We start from the raw sequence: 23,927 nt of genomic DNA on the forward strand, positions 1-23,927 counted from the left end.
TTAGAACTAAAAGTATGTACAAAATATAAAAATAAGAAATAGAAAATAAAAAATATACACATTTACAGTATTTGAGTGAACAATGAAGTAAAAAATATATACAATAACAATGTATATATATATATAAATATATATATATATATGGGAGGAAAGGGAGAGGAACGTGTGAGGTGCGACAACAACAACTGGTCGGAAAGGAAACTGTGACAAATTCACGACAAATAAAAAAAAAAAAAGGTGGAAATTGCCTGTTGTGTTCTCACCTTGTGTACCCCCAAGGTCCCAAAGGGCAGGGGTTTACTGGTGTTTGTGTCAATTAGGAGGACTTCAGCATCCAATATCATACTGTGGCCCCCAGGAAAAGCCTGAGGGATGTAGTCCTTGAAATGGGCCACCTGAAACATCAACGTGGACACACATGGCTTAGGTACTGAGTAGAAATGAGAGGCTTTTCAAACAACAAGCAAGAACAACATTACAGCAAGACTTTAGAGACTGGCACCACCATGAGTTTTTAATAGGCTTGACACTGTAAAAACAAATGGTCTAAATAATAAGGGGCCTTACTGTCAACATGATGTAGAATGACAAACATGCACAGTTCTACAGTGTTATCACTCATCAGAACGAAAAAATACATTAAGGAAACTTGGACTCTTATAATTAGACTCCATTCCCACCCCCACAGAATGTTAACCTAATATTAACATAAATTGCCTAATTAGAGTGGCTAAGGCACCATTATCAGACATTTGGCTGATGGGCTGCATGGGCAGGGCAGTCACACTGGGCAACGTATCTAAAAGGCAAAAGCTGAACCTGAACAGAAACCAGCAAGAACAAGTCCCAGGAGGGCAAGATAGTAATGCTGGTTCTTAAGTAGCTGCTCAGAAGCTGAGTAACCGAGGGGGGGGGGGGGGGGTTCCTCAAGGTATCGTCATCAATAATAATGTGTGAAGTTGTGTAAGAGCTTAGAAAGAGCTTATATGCGAGGCATATATTGTGTGCACAGCAGCAACCTCTAGTGGTTTAAAAGGGCTAATGAACATGGTGCGGAGCTATTTATCCATGCAGGTTTGAGGCTCCCGGCCTCATGCTGAAAAAGCAAATGCTGGAAAATCACTGTGGGAAATGTCTGAACGTCACGCTGAGAAAATACCTTCAAAGTTACTAATCCTGCAGGGGCAAACCTGAGCAGATTCTACTCCGACATGCATTGTCGTACTAATCGCTATACAGCTTCACAGGGTGTGCGTGTTTGCATTTGCACTGTATGCGTCTGTATGATAACACTGACTTTGTGTGGCAACACTGGTTTGAGGCTGCGGCTGAAGTAGCTGAAGGTGTCTCCGTTCTTGTGGACCTGCACACGTTCTCCATCATACTTGATCTCAGAGTACATCCCGTTGGGGCATTTCTTCATGGCGTACTCGACGGATTTACATGCCTCTGCCTGGAATCACAAAAGGAATACAATAAGTTACTGAGCTTTCAGCACGGAAACTAATTCTCATAAATAATTGCTTTTCATTGAAAGTTTTCTCAAGCTGATTCAGTGTCAGAAGTGAGCCTCTCTTTTAGACTTCCTACTTCCACACACCCTTAAAAGGATAATTCTGTTTTTTTTATGATTTGCATTTCAGTTTTGGACTTTGGGCCACCGTTCACATCAGTAATAACAACACTGTACTCACCAAGTTAACTGCTGAGATATGGGAACATAACTGTGTCATAACTGACGGGTCAAGAAACACAAGATTGGAAACACACCCTCAGGTTAGTCAAACTTATTTGGAGGATAAAATGAAGACGAATGGTAAAATTACTATCTGCTGTAAACATCCATCACAGTATCATACAGACTTCCTGGTTCCTGACAGTTCAGGTGTGCTCACTTTCACTTTCAGTGGTTTAAAGTGGCTCAACCGTTGGCTTGTTTACAACCCGTCTTATCGTCTGACTGCACGTGTTTCTTGACCCGTCTGACTGTGCTGAGATGTGGGAACACAGCAAAACATCTCTACAACAACATCATAATCAATATAAATGGTTTTGCAGAAAGTAGAGAGCAATAATGACGACGACAGGAAGAGAGAAGCTGTTTCCTGCTCCGTCCTCAGCGAAACTCGTGACCCCAGTTCTTCGCTGGACATGCGTTTGTGTCAATGTTCACCTGAAACCTAACTTATCCTCCTCAGTATCGTAGCAGTGTATTCTGTATATCAATATTGCAGCGTTACACTAATCGATAGGACAGCGCTGCACCATGTCTGCACAGTCACCTGCTGCTCTGAGTGAACTAACCAGATTTCACCCTTCCTAGCGTCTCCACTGGATGTAACAGGAAGGTGATGCAGCTTCTGCAAACTAAATATTAAGGAGAAGGAAGTCAAGACTGAAAACAATACAGTTATGAGCCTGTGGGAAGCTGGGAACTGGACTGTGTTATTCATTTGTAAACTGAAATGTGATTTTATACTGTGTAATTAAAAGTGCTGTGTAATGTGCAATTTAATGGTCTGTACGTTCTTTGGAAAACCCTTTTTAAAATCATGCTGAATTAATACTTGGGATTCAGCATAGTCGTGCGTTCACAGTAAAGAGTTATCTGTAAGGTCCAGCTGCTGCCCGTTTGGCCGTCCAGTGACGAGCAATCAGCTGGAAACAGTTTGAACCTCAGACTGAGAGTTTTCCCCCGAATGAGAAGGACTCATTCAGTCACAGCTTAATGGTTAGATGGATAATCAGCCCCTCCTCTCTTCCTGAATGTATGTGTGGAGGGGCGCTTGTTTGTTTATACTAAATATATGCCCATCTTAATCTTAACTGGAACAAAAACGTACATTTGTTGTATCTAAATCTTTTTTTTCTTGCATACAACAGTGAAAAAAAATCAGCTTGAAGCCTTTGAGCTAACATTTATAAAAGAGGTCAAACGGTGCCTTTGGTATCAGGACAAAGACATCCCATTAAATTACTTCAACAACTCAGACAGTCGTCTCTTATTTCTAACCTTTTTTCTTTTGAAAACCAAAAAGGTATTAAAGCAACAATTACTGTCTTTTATTGAAAATCTATTTCTAATTTAGTCCTTTTATTTTCACAGATAACCCACATACCTGGCCCTGAAGCAAAAATTGATTATTATAGCACCGGCCTACTGCTGGATACATTATGTATAATGAATTAGCAATTAAATGAGGCCATTACCTGAAGGACACACAGTGCTCACTTGATTCATTTTCTATGTGCACATGTTTCTCAAGGAATTCATGGAGGCCAGATGGCCTCACATCAGACAATGTGCACTAAGGATGGGAATGATTTAAATTTGTAGTCAAGTAATTACAGAAATAGTCATCAAAAGAAGACGTTTTTAGCTGTGTGTGTGAGCTCATTTTATGCATTAGTGACTTTAAGAAGGCATGTGTATGAAAGCATCCTCTTCCCTTCAAGTCAGCCTTGCATTGAACGACTGAACAGATACATAAAAAGGAGAACTGTGTGGATACGTCTCTCACATTTTAGTGGTGCTACTCACCAACATGGGCTGAACGGGGGTCATGAGCGAGGCCTCCACAGTGAGGAGCTTCCTGGGTCCTGAACCATTAGATGCCTCCTGCTGATTCCTCAACACACGTTCAATCACGTCACCCAGATTACGAGAGGCCTTGAAGGCATCGTAAGCATTTGGATCCACAGCATCCAAGCTGCATAATGAAAGAGGAGTTCAAGGTTGGTATGAAAATATAACCTTTGTTCAGAGTGTTGAAAGAACATGAATATTAACTTCTGGGCAGAAGACAAAGACAAAGACACTTACACGTGTTTTGCTCCAGAGTTCATCTTCAAGTCGTGTTTAATAAGTCGAATGATGCATTTGAGGTCATTGCCGGTGCATCTATGATGAGAAGAGAATACAGATGATCACTGGGGTGAAATTGTGAAGCTGGAGTACAGCATTACAGCATTTAATGAACAGAAATTAAGTGGTTATGACGAGAATAATTCTACATAAGTAGTAGATGTAAAATAAAAACATTACTGTATCTCACATAAACTAAGTAATTCAGAAAAACTCTGCTGTTTTTCAGCCATTTTGAAGATGAATGTGTGAGACAGAGAATATTGAGACAGAATATTCCTGATTCTGAAGTTATGTGGCTTTCTTTGCCCTTTCAATGTCATATGACACAGGACATTTTATTCAGTACAGCACATAACAATGCTTCGGTCTGTTTACAGCTGGCAAGATGCAATTTATGACAAATAAACAGTCGCACTCTGGCATATGCTGCTGTGGAGGGTACAATGTCACATGGAGATGTGTAGGGGGTGTGTGTGTGTGTTAGACATGCCTGAGGCAGACAATCAAAAGAGAAGGGAAATAAACAACTAACACCAACAATAAAAAAGCAGTGCAAGCTAAACAATAGGAAACGCATAACTGCAACATTTACAAATACCGAAAAGAAATAAACTAGAATTACAGCCAACCAGTCACGGCGCAGTTTACATCCATGTCTGTCCAGACTCATGATATACGTAGTGAATACGATTGATTATACACATGTATGATTCCAATGAATATACTGTGTTGAACTGATTAATGAAGGATTATCATAGATGTATTGGCTGAACAGATACACAAGTACTTGATTACTATGTAAAGATGGATTCTTATAGCTGCACAAAATGTGGTGCTTTTGTTTTCTTCCGGCATTTTTAGATGCGAATTAAGAGCTTTAGGTGAAACTCACCCACTTGATCACGACAAGCCATCCCAATTAATATGAAAATGATGAGGTACTGTCTTACTTTTTGGAAATTTCCTCCAGCTCGGTCTGCTGCTCATCCTCCTTGGTCAGCTGGGCGAGGCGGGTCAGGGAGGCGTCCACTTCCTGGATGGTCAGGAGGCTCTTGGTAGCTGCAGGAAAGGATTTACTCTCCTCGAAGAACATCCTCACTGTCTCAGACACGTCGCCCTTAAAAGAAAAAAAAAGACACCCACTGTATTTTACAAGTGTCATTTTTAATAATTTGTTCCTCTGTCATCATTTTCGAGGCACAATGTCAGGACACTATAATCGGCCCAGAAGGAAATCCCCTGAGAAATGTATTTTCAATCTAAGAATATCAATGAAACCGCTTTGAATAATCGCTGGCGAGGAGGTATTTAGTTCAGTTTATACATTTGAACATTCGCAAAGCACATTGGGTCACGTGTGAGAACATATGGATCACAGACCTGCTCCAGATCGCGCACCATAGCATCCTGGTCACATCTGAATATGCGGCTGAAGAGTTTTACAATCTGCTTGTCATTGAGGTTGTAGACACTTTTTATAACTCCTGGCAGGAGCAGCTTCACTGTCAGGTAAAGATCTCCATGGAACTTATCTGGGATGGAAGAAAAGAAAAACATTTCAGACATACATAAGAAATCCTGGCCTTGGATTCTGTCACATGTTGTCGTGCTGAAGTCTGCTAAAGCTCACAAACACAATATCAACAACAAAAAAAAAGAAAATTACAACACCAACCTCCACCTGAGCCCTTCTTGAGGAACTTTTCAATAATCTGCGTCTTGACATTGTAGCTGCTGTGTTCTGCCACCATGGCACAGAGCTTACGAAACTCCCTGAAGAGGCAGTCCTTGTGCTGGGGGTCACAAAGCTTGGCGGACAGAGGGCTGCCTTGGCTGGCTTTGGCCGGGGATGAGGATGGTCCCGGGCTGCTGGAGCTGCCAGCCTTCGCAGCTGACAGGACAGTGAAGTGGAACAGTACAATGAAACCAATTTGACAAAGGAAGTGCTTCTGCTTGGATTCACAGTGGAACAAAAAAAATCAAAGTCACGTTATCCTGATTTCAATAGTTCAAATGATTCTGTTATACTGACCACTTTTTAAAAAAGGGGATCATTTGTTTTTTGGGGGAAATTTCAGCCTTTGTACTTTGGCTTAATGCTAACAATTTCTCTAAAACATTTACAAAAAAACATGTACAAAATTTGCGTATTGGACAAGCTTGTTGACTTGTTCTACTCCAATCTAGACGTCGCATATTGAGCTTTGATGTGAACACTGAGGCAATATGCGAGACCGGACAACAAAGACTGTATTTTCTGTGGAGTTTAAACGTTTTTAATGTTGACAGAAAGCTGATGGTGTCAATTGGGCAAAAAACTGTCAAGATAGAGAGTAAACTCATTTGTTAGCTGCAGCCTTCTCTGTCGGAGATGTATAAAAAACAAAACAGAAAGCTAAACAGAAATGGTATGTGACACACGTTTTTATTTATCCCCTTGTTATAAGCGCTCTTCATTTTAATACACCAATGTTCCTTGCTTCAGTCACTTTTGTTGTAAGACTTCCTCTTTTGTGAATGGCTTTAGAGATACCACTTGAACTGAGAGGTCATATCTTACCAGTGAAGCCTGAGAACTTGCGTGGAGCGTTGACAGATGGGTCCGCAGGAGGGGCCATTAGCTGGCCAGCGGTGTTCACCTTGGCCTGCACCTTCTTCTTTGGAGTTGCATTGACTTTGGCCATCAGGTCTACAAGACAAGATGAACGGCTTTAGAACAAATAAGGAACCATCTGACATGAGACACCAGAACATTACCAATTGAAGTTTTCAGCATACAAGTAAAACAACGGCTCAAAAAGAAACAAAGATGTCACACTGAATGAGTTTTGAATGGATCCACTTGTCATACATGTATGCCTACATATACATAATACTTACACTCACACACTATCACACCTGTACGTCAATGCATACACAGTCATGTAAAATACATGCACAGTCATTTTACCTGTTCTGTTTGTTAAGCTATTCTCACCTGAATTTAAAAGCCTATCCAAAGATGAGGCCATTAAATTAGCTTCAACACCACCCGAGTAGCATCACACTGCTTAAACATTTCTTATAAAAAGGGGCCCAGGTTTACCCTATCCCCACTAGAAGAGAGTCGATCGTTTAAAAAGTTTAAAAAGTCAATAACACAAATGTTTGTTTATATGCCAACTTACATGTTGTTGCAGTCATCCGATATGAAAACACCCTGAGAACAGGTTCCTATTCATGATGCTCTCCTGGCACGTTGAGCCATCTAATTAGTTGCACTAGTTAAACAGGTAAGCTGACATGACATGCACGAATGTGAGACACACCTAGCATGGTGTCAAGAACCATATATGAATTCATTTATAGTTAACCTAGCAATGCCAAGTCACTGGATATTAAAAGGTAAAAAGAATATATTAATAGGATAGTACTTGTTTCAGAGGTATCTGTGCTGATGTGTGATGCCTCTGGATTCTTTTCATTATCTATCACTTGTTAACTTCACCACAACATGGATCTCTCTTCTTTGCAGGAGTGAATCAATCGACTGCTGCTCTTTAACTGGTTGGACAATATTGCAAGCTGAGATTCTGTGGACAGATTAGTTCATACTAACACTGCACTGCAGCCTCTGGTCAATTTCATTGACTGCTGACTTTCCAAACATGTGATAATGTATTGATCGCATTAACAGGGAAAAACCTTCCTTTTTATGTGCTCCCCAGAAAGGTCACATGTCAGGGCCCCTACACAGCAGTTCCCAGTGAGTGTTAGAACTACCTACAATCGACAATAAAAGAAATAGAAAATATGGCTTTTGAATAATATAAAAATTTAATTTTGAGTGTTTGCCTATTGTACCTGAAACATGTTTATCAATGAGCCCCTTGTCTTCATCCTGCAGCTCCTCCCAGCCCTCCAGATCTGTGATGTCCTCAATCTTCTTTGTGGTGGCTCTTGCCCTCTCCAGCTTCTCAAATATACACTTCACATGATACCACTCTTTCATCTCCCCTGCAGACTCGCTGAAAGGGTTTGGCACAATCTTCCCTATGCGCACTATACCCTTTGCGATTTTGTCCTTGCATTTCTTACATCCTGCTGTACCGCGTTTGGCATATTCCACGGTGAACCTCTGTTCTGCCATATCTGGCTGGTTGGAGAAACAGTGGTGTAAGGAAAGCTGGGGAGGATCTCTTTGTAGGAGTCTTTGTTTATGGGATACCAGGGAGAATTTATGGATTTGCCAGGGAAAATTTAATGCATGAAAAGTTGGAGGTAGATGTTTAAAGCATGAAGAGACACAAAAGGCTCTACACACTTTCCAGAGTTGCTTACACCTGACAAGTGCTCCAAGAGGTTGCAGGCCTACACAAAGAGTCTTGTGAGCTAATAAAATGAGCTGTATCTGCATCCAGTTGTGATGGTGGGCAAGTTACAACCTAAAGAAAGCAAAGGGACATAGTGGTTAGAGAGGTAATACATTTTGTTCTATATAAACGGTTGCTTTGACATATCAAACATTACAGGAACCATCAGCCTAACTACAGGTTTAAACTACCTCAACTGACTCGACTTGGCCTGATTGCCCCATTTGCTGCTTTCATTGAAAGATGTGCCACATTTCAGCATTTCTCATTTCACTGTATACACGATACACATTAAAAAGCCCCTACAAATGAGTCCAAAGTCATTTACTGATTGCCATAGTGTCCACGTCATCACGACCCTCTAGCTGCTGGTGATCATTTTTCACTTATCATGTTTTTAATCCAATATTTTGATCGATTAAGTTACATTTGCACTTACACCAACCCAAATGTCAGAAATGTACAACAGCCCTCATGACTCAGCTCTCCATATGATCTCTCTATTAACAATGAGGATTATCCATCTAAATGCAAATGCAGCTTACATTAAAAGCACGTAAAATAACAACAGTGCAGGGACATTGCATAGTACAAGTTTTATGAGCTCTCTAATTTTGGTAAACGTTTTGAAGGCACAAGTCTTGGTAGAGGATTCCAGCTGAATATGACAAAGGACATGATGTTGTATTTACTTGCAATAAAATTTCTGTGAATCCAACTGTAACTGGCCAGGATGCCATTCAACAGTTTTGACTGTGCAAGCTACAAAAACTACTGCGTAAAATTATAAAATTGTTAACTTTACAAAAAGGTAGTAGGTCTTCGGTTTAACATAAGACAGACAAAGTACTTGTGTGCTTTCTCATCATTTTAACAGTAAATTAGACTTTATCGGTAACCTTGCCTGTATATTTAAAAGACAACGTCTCCATTTATCGCTATAACGTTCAATATGGATTCACACAGTAACGTTGGGTGTGCGAGATACGTGTAAATCTGATGACACGAAGTCAGTTGTTAGGCTAACTAGTTGATTAGCTTTAGCCAGGCTCCCTCTATTCCACGCAGCACCTACACATAACTTACAGACAGCTAGCCTAGTTAGCTAACAGATCGCACACCAACTATCCAACAATAAGTTGACATGTCACTAATATCGCTGCACATATTTAAAGACTGTAACGTTACCTTGTAGAGGCTTAACTAGTAAAATACGATAGCACAATTTAAATCGCTACTCCTCCTCATTGTTGTTAGCCAACAGCCCACCAGTGTCAAGTACACTTCAATTACAATATAAAGCTAGATACAGCTCACTTCCGGCATGGCTCTCCAAAATAAAAGCTAAATTACCAACAAATATATATTAATCATTCATTGTATTGAGCATATTAATTAACTGTGTACCTCTTATGCACTAAACGTATACTTCTGCTTCACCTCGTAGACCATGTGTGCATAGTCATTTATTTAAACAGTGACAAGTGTGTTTTATTTCGTATGATAAATAGCACTTTTCCGGTCACTCTCTGGTTCATTCTGATTGGCTTGACGGAACTAGCCAAAAGCTAAAGCCAATGGGGCTACAGCATGGGCAGCTCCCGGTGGGGTTCATAGAGAAGTGGTAGACCTTTATGTAGCAGGATGCACCTACCGCCATCTGCTGAACCGGAGCCCTTATCCTACACTAGCTAGTTTTAAAACTAAACAGATGCTGTATAATTATTAAGTGACGCGTGCATTCGTTCTTGTCTACAAAGCATCACCTTCCTCTGTTCAGTTAGTAATCTACTGTTGAGAGGTCGACAGATACCTGCACGTATCTGGTAATTGATCCAATAATTGGCATACTGTGATTCATACTAAAAATGTAAGACCGATTTGGTATGACAATTTTGTACAAAAGGCAAATCCAGCAATATGTGAACCAGGAGCTTTTGTACCTTAATGGTCTAGCAATACTATTAATAATAATATTTTGCGAGCAGTAAAACGTAAGATAAATATAAATCCCACTTATAATTATCCTTGCTAAATACTCAAAGGTGTCGTTGGCAGCTCAGGTTAAAAGAGCACCAATGTAGAAGCTACTTTGGGTTAGTAGTAATGCTGCCTTAAACGATGAAATGGTAGGGCTGGATGGATTTCAATCATCATCATCATCACATTATCAGTAATATTATATTGCTGTTGACAGTATACCTCCTTAAGTAATTCATACTTACATATCACTCATGCATTGCCATCTTTATCTTTGAGCTTTGACGAATCAACAGTCAATAACAGAACAAGATTATGTAGCCGATGCAACAGGACATGTGAAAACAAACAATCACACAACAAAAAAGTTTCAGACACGAAACAATCATAGTTGCGCAAACCCCCCCTTGCACTTTGTATTTCCGACGGTACTTTAATGCAGCAAAAGCCTTAAAACATTTGTAAACACGTTGAACGCTCTCCCGTCGTCTACGTAAATCGCGTACGCGCGATCATCATCCAATACATGCACGACAATTCCGGGCGTACATTCTACGGAAATAACGAGAAGGCGGTGCTGCGCCGCTTACTACGCAGTGCGGGTACGCTGAGGAGATGTCGGCGGGGAGGACCCAGATACATTATTGACGTTATTCCAGTCTGTACGCAAGAGAGATTTCTCATCAGAGCTGCAGTGAACTATAGAACAAAGAATGGGAAGGAGTATACGTGGTGTTTCATACACTGAAAGCCCGGCAGTCTCCACCGAACACCGACTTTTGCTTTTCAGTGGTATTTTCAGGAGGGACTAGCTTCGGGAAAGCAAGCAAGCAAGCAAGCGAGCTAGCTAGCAGTTTAGGCTATCTTCGCAGCGAAGCTAGCTTGCTAGCAAAACTGCTGCCTTGTTGTGGCCCGCAACGAACCTCCCAGCTAGCATCCGTCGTATGCACAGAAAGAAAAAATGGTGAGAAGTGCTAATGTGTTGTTTCGTTAAATTTAGCCAGCTATTTTGGTAATGTTACAGTTTGATTCTCAATATGTCACGTTTGTGACATTGTTGTCACATCTTGGAACAATTGTCAGAGGGCCAGGTAGCTATCTTATCGTGCTACAAGGTTGACAGCTCCTGTCACCTGGCTGCGGTCTGTCGTATGAAGACAGCCAAACATCCTTGCAGTTTAAAGTTGTATGTTTAATACCAAATGTCCTCACTTTGAAGAGCGTGAATTACATCCTCTTTGGAATAGTTAGGGTCCCTGCAGGTCGATAACATTGACTTTATTTACAGTTCTGTTGCAACAAAATGTCAACTTTTTAATTCTTACAGAATCAGCTTTATTGGCCAAGTATTTGTACACATATACATTAATTATTTGTTTGCTCTCAATGTATTTATTCACAGTTCCAAGAATGATTTTCAGGAAGATAGAAATAGAAATATACATACAACAAAAAATAAGGGCAACAAAGATAGGTAGAAATAAACATTCATACTATACTATGTACTATATACTATATATACTATGTATGTACTATAATGTACATTCAAGTTGGTGAAAAAAAGTAGATGTATATAATTACACATATATATATATATAAACTCTAACAATGAACAACAACATAGGCTGCAATATGATGATGATTTAACTGTTACTGAACGCTGCACCCAGTCTTGGCAATGCTGTATTTTGGAGGAAGATCAAGTCACAAGTAGAACTTACATGGAAATCAGTCTTGCTTGCTGTACTATTTCGCCGTAGAGAGTATTGACTTGAGGAATATGGCAGGTAGCTACAGTATCTGTGACGAGGTGGCAGGACGCCTCTTAAAACCCGACAGGTTGTTAAACTCACGCACATTCAGCAGTTATTTGCATAAACAAGTATCTTACTTCTATGCCATAGTGAAATCTTTGAAAAGGCAGAGGAGAGGGATTATTTGATTTAAAAGTAATTTGTGTGTGGCAGGCACGTTTAGAGATTGACAATCCTATCTGTCCTCTATATTACATATTGCACTGCTCTGTACTTGATTAGAAGTATAAGATACTTTGAATGATATACAGTATTGACTAAATATGCATTCTACCATGTATCATATGATACGCTACTTTTAAAGTTGATCATATTACAGCCAGAAACAATTATTTCATTAACAGATTGTCTGAACAGCAGTGCTGAAGACATGTCATGCCATTCCACATCAATGCAATTTTGGGCCTTTAAAGCAGCCAGTTTATTTTACGAATTAAATGAGTGGTTTTAAAAGGCACTTCTGTTGACATTCATGTCTTGTTGAAACATCGCGCCATTGATAAAAGCATCCTGCTAAACAGGTTGATGTTCAGTTTCATGATTGATGTGAGCAGTCGTTGCAGCATCAAACACACTAGTTCCGTACATCTGAAAGGACCTGAACATAGATAAATATATATTTTTAATACATTTGTCTTCATGTGTAATGTTTGTGCTGTTCTAAGTGAAACATTTTTGTGGCGAGGTTCATTTGTAATGGATTAACCCGGATTTTAATTAATGCTTTCGCAAATCTGTCCAGTTTGACTTACAAGGAACTTGAACACATCACCATCATCAACACTTACAGCTAGAAATATAGCATGAGCATAAAACACTTTTATTTCTTCTTTGTCAACTGTTTGCAAGCATGTCAAATCTGTATCACTTCTTAAATATTTAGTAGATAGTTAAATAGGCCAAGGCAGCTATAATCGATTGTTCAGGTCAGCTTTGTCTGTGTCATGGATTGTTATTGTTCTATGTGATACATTGGCACCTTGTGTATTTGTCCATATGCAGGTGTACCTGTTAAATCCTATAGAGAACCTGAGAAGCTACATCAACAACCGTCCACCGCTGGTCATTTTTATGATCAGCGTCAGTGCAGTGGCCATCGCCTTCCTGACCATCGGTTATTTCTTCAAGATTAAGGAGATCAAGTCTCCAGAGTTGACAGAAGTGAGTCACACCCACATGGTTCTTTCAAAGAGATTAAATTACATGGTCTGTTCTCTCATTAAGTATCTCTCAAATACCAGTAAAATGTGGTCACTGCTAATGCTAAATGTCACTTCATGACCTTTGTGGCCTGGATGCATTTGCCCAACATTTTGAACCATGTTGCATTTATGCTATGACCTATTCAGCCTTTTCTAGTGTCACTCAGTTCAGCCTGTTAGGCTAAAAGAAGTTTATTTTGGCATAACAATTAGGTTTTCTTGTTACACTGTGCAAGATACACAGTTTGTGTCAACCCCTTTCCACTTGGCTCTAAAGTGCACATGACTTTAAAAACTATAAATGGAGAGAAGAAAGAGTCCAATCAAAACCAGTCAAATAGTGAATATAGTGTGTTTCCTGTTCCCATGCAGAAGGTGCATATGTGGAAATAAACATTTGCATGTGGATCAGGAACAGGAAGCATTTGCAAATCAAAAAGGCAGTAGGTTGTTTCACACTTGGATGGATTGTAAGGATACCAGATATACTATCAATCCCAGGAGTAGATCAGGTAGTAGATGTTTGTTTAGTCACAATATTTCCTGTCCAACAATTAAAACTTTCCTCGCTCTCTCTCAGGACTGGAACACGTTTCTGCTGCGCTTCAATGAGCTGGACTTTTGTGTGTCTGAGAATGAAACGATAAAGCACGGTCTGAACGAGTCCACCACGCCAGAGAGCATGGTTGTGACCAGCGGCCAAGCTCGTTCAAGCACCCAGGTTCCCCTCATGCTAGAGGACTCGGGTCCCATCAACATCTCAGTCCCCATCACCCTCACGCTGGACCCCCAGCGCCCGTTTGGAGGGTACTCTCGCAATATCACCCACCTGTATGCTACAGTGCTGGGGCAGCAAGTGGGCCTATCTGGTAGGTCGTCTTTCTCATCATTGCTAGTTTGTATTTGCAGTCTGTTCAGAAAAAAATGGGAAAAAATGGGAAATCACGTAGTGCTGTGAAGATTAACCAATAAATATTGGAAAATCAATACAAGAGTCAGAGATACAGCTACATCAAGTTGAAACAATATCTCTTAATGAATGTGAAATTTGTTAAAATCGATTGTGGTGAAATATCAAGTAACTAATCTCTGTGCTCCAGTGTGTGTGTGTGTGTGTGTGTACATTCCCATTTGTGTTCCACCCCTATCCAGCATAGTCCCCCAATCACATACCTGTTTCACGCCATTGTACCATTTAAATATACCATTGCATTATAGCCTTGATTAACTGTTTAAAAAGCCATGCCTTGCTGCGGATGTACAACACGCACATGACAGCTGACATAGACAGTGCAGCGGGCTAAAACACAGAAAGAATCAGAATTTAATTTGGTTCAATATGTCAGATGGTGATCCAAATCCAAATACTGATCTTTCAGTTTGGCAGTCTGTGAAATCTCACAAAGTCAGAATTATGCAGATGGAATGAACTCCATATGTCGACTCATATACATAATATTCACTAAAACATTGTTACTGCTAAGTAATACGTTGTTTGTCATTCGGTCTATAGTGTCTGTATGTTTCTGACCTGGACTGATTTTGTGCGGTTGCTGTTCGGAGGTAATTCGCTCCTTTTGATGGTGGGAGTTTGTCCTTTTAATGGGTTTTACATTACCTCTTTGTGTGGTGACTTTACTTTGACATGGTGAACAAACAGTGGCAGCGTTGTGTAACATTAAGCTGATCCCATTCAGTCCTCCTATAGGTTTCAGACTTAAAGGTTTCAGAAGCCAGAGCAAAGTGAAAAGTGAATACCACTGGCTTTGAGCTTCTGATAACATTACTATCTGCATGCTTGTTTGTGACCCTAGTCTCCTGTGACAACACATACATCTAAGAGCATGTGTGTTTTTCTTGCCCCTTCAACGCTGATGTATATTTGCTGCACAGCTCCACAAAGAAAGAATTTAAAAGGATAGAACAAATGAAAACATTAAATTAGGCAGATTTCTGTCTTTCAGGCTGGACTTAAATCAGCAAAATGGTTTCAATTTCATGCTTAAATGTCATCTTTGAAGAAAATTAAATATGTAGTCAAATATTTAGTGTTTAAACCAAATAATTCAATTCAATTTCATTTATATGGCGCCAAATCACAACAAAATTAATCAGTTAAATTCTTAACGGCAATGAATCCATTTAATCATCAACATCCCTAATTTCAACGTGTTATTCCACTACTTAGCGACAGAGAAAAATGAAAATATTGCCCCTGTATGTCTATTCAGTTGAGTTTGGATTCTCCAGGTCAGGTGAGTTAATTATTTACAGCACTGTGCACTGAAATTAATCCCATCCAGATTGGCTTTATCTGTGGTTTTAGCTTTCTGCTTTTGAGGACATTCCTGCCCCAAATACCTGCTCTGCTCTGATGGTGTGCTCTGATAATCGCACCCCTCTGCATATCGTTACTGAATGTCCAAAAAATGCATTTATATAGAACTTTTATCCAAACGCCAACCCTGTTATCAGTGGACGACCCGCTCTACCTCCTCAATAGGCAATACTTCATATAGATTTTCAGGCCCTTGTTTGTCTTTCGCTGTATGGTACTGTAGCTGTTGCAGGCTTAGCGGTTTGCCAACTACACGTATCCTTGTACTACATTTTAAAGCCACTAGAATTGAGGAGCAAAGTCAATAAGGAGCTATGCAAATATTTTATTACACTGAGCAAATAGTCCTGTCTGAGTAGGGCTCACACTGGTGAGGTGAACAGAATATACAGAGGGAATGTCAGCTTCCTTCTTAATAGGCTTGCAAAATAAATTAATTGTTCATAACAATTGTTTTCCTCAAACTGATAAATTGATAAAATAATATAAAGACTTGTATTTAAAAAGCATTGTATATGAATGTATACACAAGTCTTTTGTTAAGTAGACCAGCATATACTGTATATTAGATTAGATTAGATTATTTTGACATGTGGATTGTATTTCTGCATAAATGCTCATCTTCAATTATGGTTCTCCAACAATACAATGACAATATTTTTAATGTAAAATCTATTGAATCCTTTATGTAATGACTTGGTAGAAAACCAAGACCTCCCAGTACCTCCTAATGTTTCAAAATTGCTGCCAAAGACACGAACGTTGCGCTTCATGTGTCACATTTTTGCTTTGTTGGGTGCAAACCTACTTTGGGAGACTTTGACTTCACTTTCTTCACAGTTCTTGACTTAAGTCAGAGACAAATCAAGGAAGATCATTTCTAGCAAATGGTTATACAGTTACGTTTAGCAGAAAAGTCTGCCTTTTGAGGGAGAACTCAAAAAATGACTCATGAACCACAGCTGCCTCATGAGGTGACATACATGAACATTAGATTTTCCAAAATGGAGGAGCTGCAGCACCAAACTGCATTAGCACGAGGGTGTCAGCAGAGGAAGCCTGTACACCTGTATGAATATAATTGGGTGTTGTCAAACACATTTTCTTTTCCATCTAATTAGCCTTCAGATGTATTTGACACGCAGGAAAATTTGAGTTTTAAGTTACCAGATACATGATGACTAGAAAGGTTCAGCGAAGTTCATGTCCTCATCAGTTGTTTGACTTTGCTTTTGAGAAGATACGTACTTATACGTACTTATGTTGACACAACCACGTCTATCCTCAGTCACTCCCAGGGGTCCACTCAGTTTGACTGATAATCTTCTAATCCCAGTTGCAGTTTGATAAATATTGGATAAGCATGCAGAATCAGTCTCTCATTCGGTATGAGGGGAGTAGCCTGGTATGACATCAAATACTGCCACTGTGGCTCTCCCTGGTTGCCTGCTGTGGGAGTTGTATGCCTGCTGTTTAGACTGTTCCAGGCTCTGATAATTGCCTCAGAGCTAGTAGGCACCTCTTTCTTTCTAGACCTGTAGGTTGTTTTAGCCTGATCATAACTACACAACAATATAGAGAATGTGGATATGCAAGTTAGAGGCATATGAATTGTGCTCATTGGTGGGTTTCATAAAAAAATACAGGGTGCAGCCTAAAAACAACTGAATGAAAAGTATGTGACAGTAAGATTGTTCTCTTATTGTGTTCATTTTATGACGATCTGTTATGTTCTCATTGTATTTTCACATGTTTTCGCGTGTAGGCCGGGAAGCCCATGAAGAAATAAACATCACTTTCACCCTGCCTTTATCCTGGAACTCAGACGACTGTGTACTGCACGGCCACTGCGAGCAGGTGGTGTTCAGCACTTGCATGACCATCACGGCGGCCAGCAATATCTTCCCAGTCACAGTGTGAGTTGGACTGCCTCCCTGACTCATAGGGACACACTTTATATCTCTGCCTAGAGCGGGGTGACACTGACGAAATGAAATACAGAAACCCAAAGTTATTGACTCAATACCTTAACATCATTTACAGCAATATTATGATATATGGGTATAACTATCAGTGCTTCCATACAGTGTTTAATCATAGCAGTTAGTCTGTGATATGGTCTCTGAGGAAAAAAAGGCATAGATTTATTTGTTCTGGCTGTCTCCAGCAGATTTTATCGGCGAGTACTGCATATGGTTTCAAAAATGCTTGTCTCTTGCAAATTGCATATGAATTTGCAAGTCCTGAAGCGCTCTTCCCTGCATGTGCATGGAGCACAAGTATGCCATTGGTTTCGGTCATGTGGAAATGAGCGAGAGGAAATTATCTCATGTAGCAAATCGCGGCTTGTATGTTACAAATGTGGTGAAACCGGCCCCAGGACCTCTGAAGCCTTCGGGGTTGAGCAGTAGCATGTCTCGTCAGCCTGTGAAACATAACGTTAACGCTGCAGCCAAGAGGAGACTGAGAGCTCTCAGCTGCGTCGTTTAGAGTCCGTCAGATGTGTTTAGTTTCATCAGGCGTCAGTGTGACTTAGTTATTGGTAGATTGTCAATGCTTCCAGGGTGGACAACCACTTTGAATGTCTCACTATGTCTCACACTGTATCTCATCTGAAATGGGAAGTGTTATGGGGTATTAGTCGTCTTGCCCAAAGGTAAACGACATGCTGTGAAAATATAACTATAAAAGTATAGATAATTAACTATAAGTTTGCCCCTGTATATTGATTTTTGCTTTAATATTATATATATCTACCCCTATTAGTTTTTGACTCTCCTACCCCCAGATATCTCCACATCCTTTCTGTTTGGATAGGTAATGTCACATTGTGAAATAAATAATCAGAAAATGATGTAAATGAACCAATACAGTTTAAATTTAACAATACCTTTAACTTAACAGCAACATAATGTGGACAGTTCCACGACTCCAGTCAACAACACACTTCAATCTTTGTTTTGGTTTGCAGGCAGCCGCCACACTGCGTGCCAGAGACGTACACCAATGCCACGTCTTGGTACAAGGTGTTCACCACAGTCCGCGACTCGGATACCAAGTACAGTCAGGACTACAACCCCTTCTGGTGTTACAAAGGAGCCATCGGCAAGGTGTACCACGCACTCAACCCAAAGCTTACTGTCATCGTTCCTGATGTGAGTCACCGCCTCCTTATTTTTTCTGAGAGCAAACATCATTTAGATTCGTTATTTTTATGTTATTCAGAGTTTCTGGTTCAAGTGTCTAATGTTGTTATCGCAGTGTCTCAGTTAACTTGACTGGAAGCAACTGAGACAACAACACTTTGTATGAGATAGTTTCCAAACAACATCTACTGTAAATACTTCCACAGTAAACCAGTAAATACGATTTTGGTGAGATGTGAATATAGTTTCCAGACTCTGTATTAGAAGACATGTGTTAGTAGAAACGTCTCTCAGGTGGAAGGTAGAGTCCTTCCAAACATCTCACTCCTTTGTCTTATATTCTCCATCCTAAATCATCATGAACTTCTCATGTTCTGTTCATTCTTCTTGCAAATTTAAAAGCAACTATACAGACAAGATGTCAGAGTAAAGTCATTGTAGCACAACACAATAAAAATACCAAGAAAACCCAAATATGACAGAATGATTGTGTATTGGAACTATTCAGGTGGTGACTTTCAGGCAGGGTAGATGATCACTCACTCGCCCCCTTATAAGACAAGGTAATTAGGACCAAACACAAAGCCCTGTTGGCTGTAGATTGATGTTCCAGGATTACAATGATCAAATTGACAGGCCACAACTGGGCGCTGAATGGTCCAGTGAGCCTGAAAACAATTTGAAAATATATGCTGTGCCGGCGCAGTTACCTGATCTCAGCCCACTTGAACGCACAGAGGATTCGGGAATGGTGCTTGAGACGGCCTTTTCCACCATCATCAACAAAATAACAGAGAAATGGATTGACACTTGATGTTCCCGTTTCCTTCCTATATTTAGGGAGCCTAAACGTCTGGAAGATGCTTTAATTCTAGCTACGTTTTATTTCTTTACTCGTCAGGGTTACTGTGCAATTGAAATTGGTCTTATTGTATTTGGCATTAAAAAAAAACCTTTGAAAGTCTTTATCAAGTGGCATTAAATTATATTAAACAGTAAAAGTAATTTTAGGTTGGCCCCAAGGGACGGTGGTATTAACTAATGAAAATTAATTGATAAAAACTTAACTCTACATAATAAAATGCCACTATTTTGTACTTTTGCATGCATTTAAATCACAATCCATCAAAGTTATGATGGAACAAATACTGTAATTCGTAACCCAGCACTAGTAGGTGCTGATCAGTAAAGCCACACTTTATGTAAAAATCATGCATATTGCCTTTAGATTATAATAAAAGCTGCAGTCACTCTGTGATATTTAACTCTGTCTTTGTAACTCCTTCGTACCAGGACGACCGCTCCCTCATCAACCTGCACCTGATGCACACAAGCTACTTCCTGTTTGTCATGGTCATCACTATGTTCTGCTATGCAGTCATCAAGGGTCGGCCCGGCAAAGTACGACAAACCAACCCCGACTTCTGCCCTGAGAAGGTACAACAGACACCAGCAGTGCTATATGACGAGAACAGGTAGTTTCAGCCAAGCATCAGTTGACCACTGATTGGTTAAAGACACGATCCAATCACACTGCTGATTCTCTGCTTATTGTCCAAAATACATGGACATCTATATGTAATGATTGCTTTTTGGTACATTAACTAGTTCTAACTAATTCTGCTGTAACTGGTTATGTTTAAAGTGATTATAGCAGGAGGTGTGTTGTCGGTAACGCCACATAAGCTATAAAACCTGGGTGCACATTGTTATGTGCTGCTTGGTGGTCCTCAGCTGTGCGTAGTTGCATCTCACTCCCAGAGGTAATGGAAGATTGTCCTTTTTGTACTGGGCTACAACGAGCAATAGGACCACACAGCAGCAACACCCACATGCATCACCTTTCATCACTGCCACTGTACGAGGAGCCAGCTCGCACCGGTCCAGGGATTAACAATTTTAGGATAGGTCCGCTAGCTCTGACTCATTCTGTGAGTCAGGCCAAACAGATGGTTTTGAGTGCTCTACTGCAGGAACAACAAATTAGCAAATAATAACATTTTTAGATATGGGCGGGTGGGGGTGGGGCCGAGCTTAAGCTCTGCTGTTCTTCATCTAAGAGCTCACTTTGGTTGTCTGAGCTTGTTATTTTTCTCCCTGCAATATTTAAAACGTATCTGCAGACCAGATAGTGCAGCAGAATACGTCTTGATGCAGCATATCTTGTTGTTTAGATCTGTTTGTATTAAAGAGTAGCTCCACAAATGAAGCTCCGCTCACTGTAGCTGCTTCACAATAAAAGCCTAGCGCTGCTTAGCTGATGGTAAACCTTTTAATGTGAAGCAGCAGCAGGAAATATTAAATATATAAAAAATTAACACAGCTCTGCGACACAGTGTTCAGGGCTCGGTGTGATTAAAGTGGACTAACCCGGGTCAGTGGGAATGCAGCTAAACAGAGCTGAATTTGGGTACTTTAAAGGACAATTCCAGTGTGAATTTTAGATGCTTTACTCTCTAGTTGGTTGCAAAAACCTATGTAAGTGATTTCCTCGTTGCACTGGCTTCTCCATTGCGTACCGAAGAGATTTGATGTCCAGCGGCCTCATTTATAAAAGTGTTCTTAGCTTTATACTTGAACTCTGTCTTAAGATCATTTCCGACGGTGTTCTTACGTTTGATTTATAAAAGATACTGAGCATAAAAAAACTTTTCTTACGCAGGTTCTAAGAAGCCCTTTTGCAACTTACACTCAAATTAACTTAAAATTGACGGCACCTGCCTCACGATCAGCGATTACGTCCCAAAATGGGCAGAACTTTGACAGATCCGGGTATTGCGTGATTACAGCGTGTCTCTCTTTCCAGATGAGAGGCTAAATCTGTGCACAAATCTGACAGAACATTTCTTGGGAGACGATAGCGACTAAGCCATGGATCATCAAAATCGCAAAAAAGTCATTCCTCTGAAAACTTTCAGTTGTCAGTGTCTTCCAATAACGCAAGAACAGCCGTGGTTGCTTCTTTCTAATTGGACACAGTATTTATAGCAGTATTTATATATACATATACACCTTGCGTCTAGTAATTAATTCGTCACACCTTTAATTGTTAATTCTTACCACATTGTTCATAAAACTAATGCAAAGTTCACCACCAGGCTTGGGCGCATGTGTGTCCGAAACTGCAATACCCCGATATAAGCAGCAGGAAAATCACTTCAGGTCTAGAGTTTGCGTAAAGATTAGACAGTTTCCACGTCAAAGTAAGGTTTTATAAATAACTACTAATGTCTTATTTTGGCAGTATCAAGAATGACACTTTGGCATGCAAAACTAACTGAGGAAATATGATCAAACTTAAAGAATCTTTTCTGTCCGCTTGTATTCATCTAATTTCACTGCTCTTGTCCATATTACCAGTCTGTGTATACATTGTTTCCATGAAGGATTGCAAGATTGTTTTACTGCATGCAGCATTTGACTTTTTTAAGCTGCACTAAAAGCCCTTTCTTCTGTTGCAGGTGGCGTTGTCAGAGGGTTAAAAAGGCATCAGAGAGCTATGTCAGAACTTACCTGTAATATGGACAAACTCAAAGAAACAGAAGAAATAAAAATAAACATACCAGTTGCCTAGTGAACCTTGGAAATACAATAAGGGACACAAAAGCTCTGTGAATGCATTACTCTTGCAATGTTGGGTTTCTCCAACCAAAGATATACAAGTGCCTGTATCTGTCGTGTAAATATTTGTAGGAACTCTGATATTCTGTGCAAAACCTTTTTCTTTTTGTTTATCATTATTATTACTATATTATTTTATCATTTTGCCTGAGTCCCCTTGTGCCATGTCAGAACATGCAGTACATAAACAAAGCGGAAGGCCAGACCCAAGAACTACGTTTTAGATCGATAGAGAACCCACAGAGAAGTGGGTTACACAAAACATTTTGTGGCATTTATCACGACTCAGTTATGAGTTTTTGCTGTAAATGTTTGGATATTTCAAAACCATATTTTTTTTTTTATCTCCCATGATGAGAAAGCATGGTGTTATTAAATCTTCAGTATGCATTTGCCATCGCAGCTTCAACAGGGAAGACAATGAATTTAGCACTTTTCTTTGCAGCAACAGTGTAATCAGAAGTCTGATCCGAATTTGGACTTTGCATAAAGTAGAAATTAGTTTATTTAATTGAACTCAATTATATTAGGTCTTTACCAAATTATTATGTGATTATGTTTCCCTGTGTGTGTGTGTGTGTGTGTGTGTGCGCGTGTGTGTGTGTATGTGCAATGTCAATAAACGTGGAGTTAAGTATTTAGATGATTGCACTGTGCACATGAATATATGAACATCAACAGTAAGTTAATGAGTCCCATTGTCTCAGTTTGTATCCTATCAGTATCTTAGCAGTAAGTCCACTTTAATGGCAGTTAAATAAGCTGCGGAACTTCCTGTGGTTTGTGTTATAAAATTGTTTTTGTTCTTTTGCTTTAAAACAAGTAGATGTTACTTAATATGATTTTCTGCCTTTTGTTATCTTTCCTCTGTGGCTTCATGGCTCACCCGCCTCTCGTCTTTTATGTGCTGCCTGTCGCTCTGCAGCAGTTTCGTAGTTTTGGCTTCTAGACTTAAGTGATGTTCGATACGGTCTCTTTGTTGCACCTGGATGAAGCAAAACATTATCTTGCCTTACCTATGGTGGACTTGCTTGCTTGAAAATAGACGCGAGATCATTTTCTCTGTCTAACATTAACTTGCCGGTCCCTTCTTCCATAGCCATCCTCCTCTTTTCGTTTCTTCCAGAATGATGAGCCTGTGGTTTGAAATCAAACTTGTGATCTTTGTCCTATTAATGTAAATGTCAAGTGGCCCTTGAGTTGTTATATTTTAGGATGCTTTTGAATTACTTTTATTTTAAGGAAGTCATTATCAGTTGTATGTGTTCAAGTGTTTAGATTTCTTGCACATTTTGTGTTATTTGCTCCTGTGATGATTTTATTTTTTTGTCCAAGATCACATGTAAACGGTCTAATATTGAACTATAATCTTGTTTCAGTTGGACTCCCTCTGAAAATAGATATAATTATATATTAGTATATAGTTATGTTGATATAACTATGATAATATATTTAAGATTAAATCATTTTATTTTTTATTATTTTGTAGTACAACAAAATGTGCAAAAACTCACTCGCTGTGCGAATGTGTGGAAGTGAGTTTGGGAAATGTTTAGCTGAATAAAGGCGGCTTTAGACTGATTCTCTGAAATCTTGTTCCACATGA

The 23,927-nt window shown here is 39.7% G+C and overlaps 2 protein-coding genes across 4 annotated transcripts in view; one reads left to right on the top strand and one right to left on the bottom strand.

Moving 5' to 3' along the window:
- Positions 1-8,264, bottom strand: part of lig3 (ligase III, DNA, ATP-dependent) — a 14,009-nt gene extending 5,745 nt beyond the window's left edge. For all 3 annotated transcript variants that reach the window (XM_070917459.1, XM_070917461.1, XM_070917460.1), the window contains exons 1-9: positions 7,712-8,264; positions 6,429-6,557; positions 5,544-5,759; positions 5,249-5,400; positions 4,819-4,985; positions 3,824-3,901; positions 3,542-3,710; positions 1,298-1,453; positions 264-395 (exon numbers count right to left, since the gene is read on the bottom strand). In XM_070917459.1, the coding sequence (XP_070773560.1) occupies positions 264-395; positions 1,298-1,453; positions 3,542-3,710; positions 3,824-3,901; positions 4,819-4,985; positions 5,249-5,400; positions 5,544-5,759; positions 6,429-6,557; positions 7,712-8,264 (1,752 nt within the window). The remainder of the gene's footprint in view (positions 1-263; positions 396-1,297; positions 1,454-3,541; positions 3,711-3,823; positions 3,902-4,818; positions 4,986-5,248; positions 5,401-5,543; positions 5,760-6,428; positions 6,558-7,711) is intronic.
- Positions 8,265-11,018: 2,754 nt separating this feature from the next.
- Positions 11,019-23,503, top strand: tmem248 (transmembrane protein 248). Its single transcript, XM_070917883.1, has 7 exons — positions 11,019-11,164; positions 13,017-13,175; positions 13,797-14,085; positions 17,320-17,470; positions 18,526-18,709; positions 19,994-20,137; positions 22,162-23,503. Exons 1-7 carry the CDS (start codon positions 11,162-11,164, stop codon positions 22,180-22,182), a joined length of 951 nt encoding a protein of 316 aa, XP_070773984.1. The 5' UTR covers positions 11,019-11,161; the 3' UTR covers positions 22,183-23,503.
- Positions 23,504-23,927: the final 424 nt, after the last annotated feature.

The sequence above is a fragment of the Enoplosus armatus genome, chromosome 13 (genome assembly GCF_043641665.1).
Source record: "Enoplosus armatus isolate fEnoArm2 chromosome 13, fEnoArm2.hap1, whole genome shotgun sequence".
In the NCBI taxonomy this organism is placed as follows: Eukaryota; Metazoa; Chordata; class Actinopteri; order Centrarchiformes; family Enoplosidae; genus Enoplosus; species Enoplosus armatus.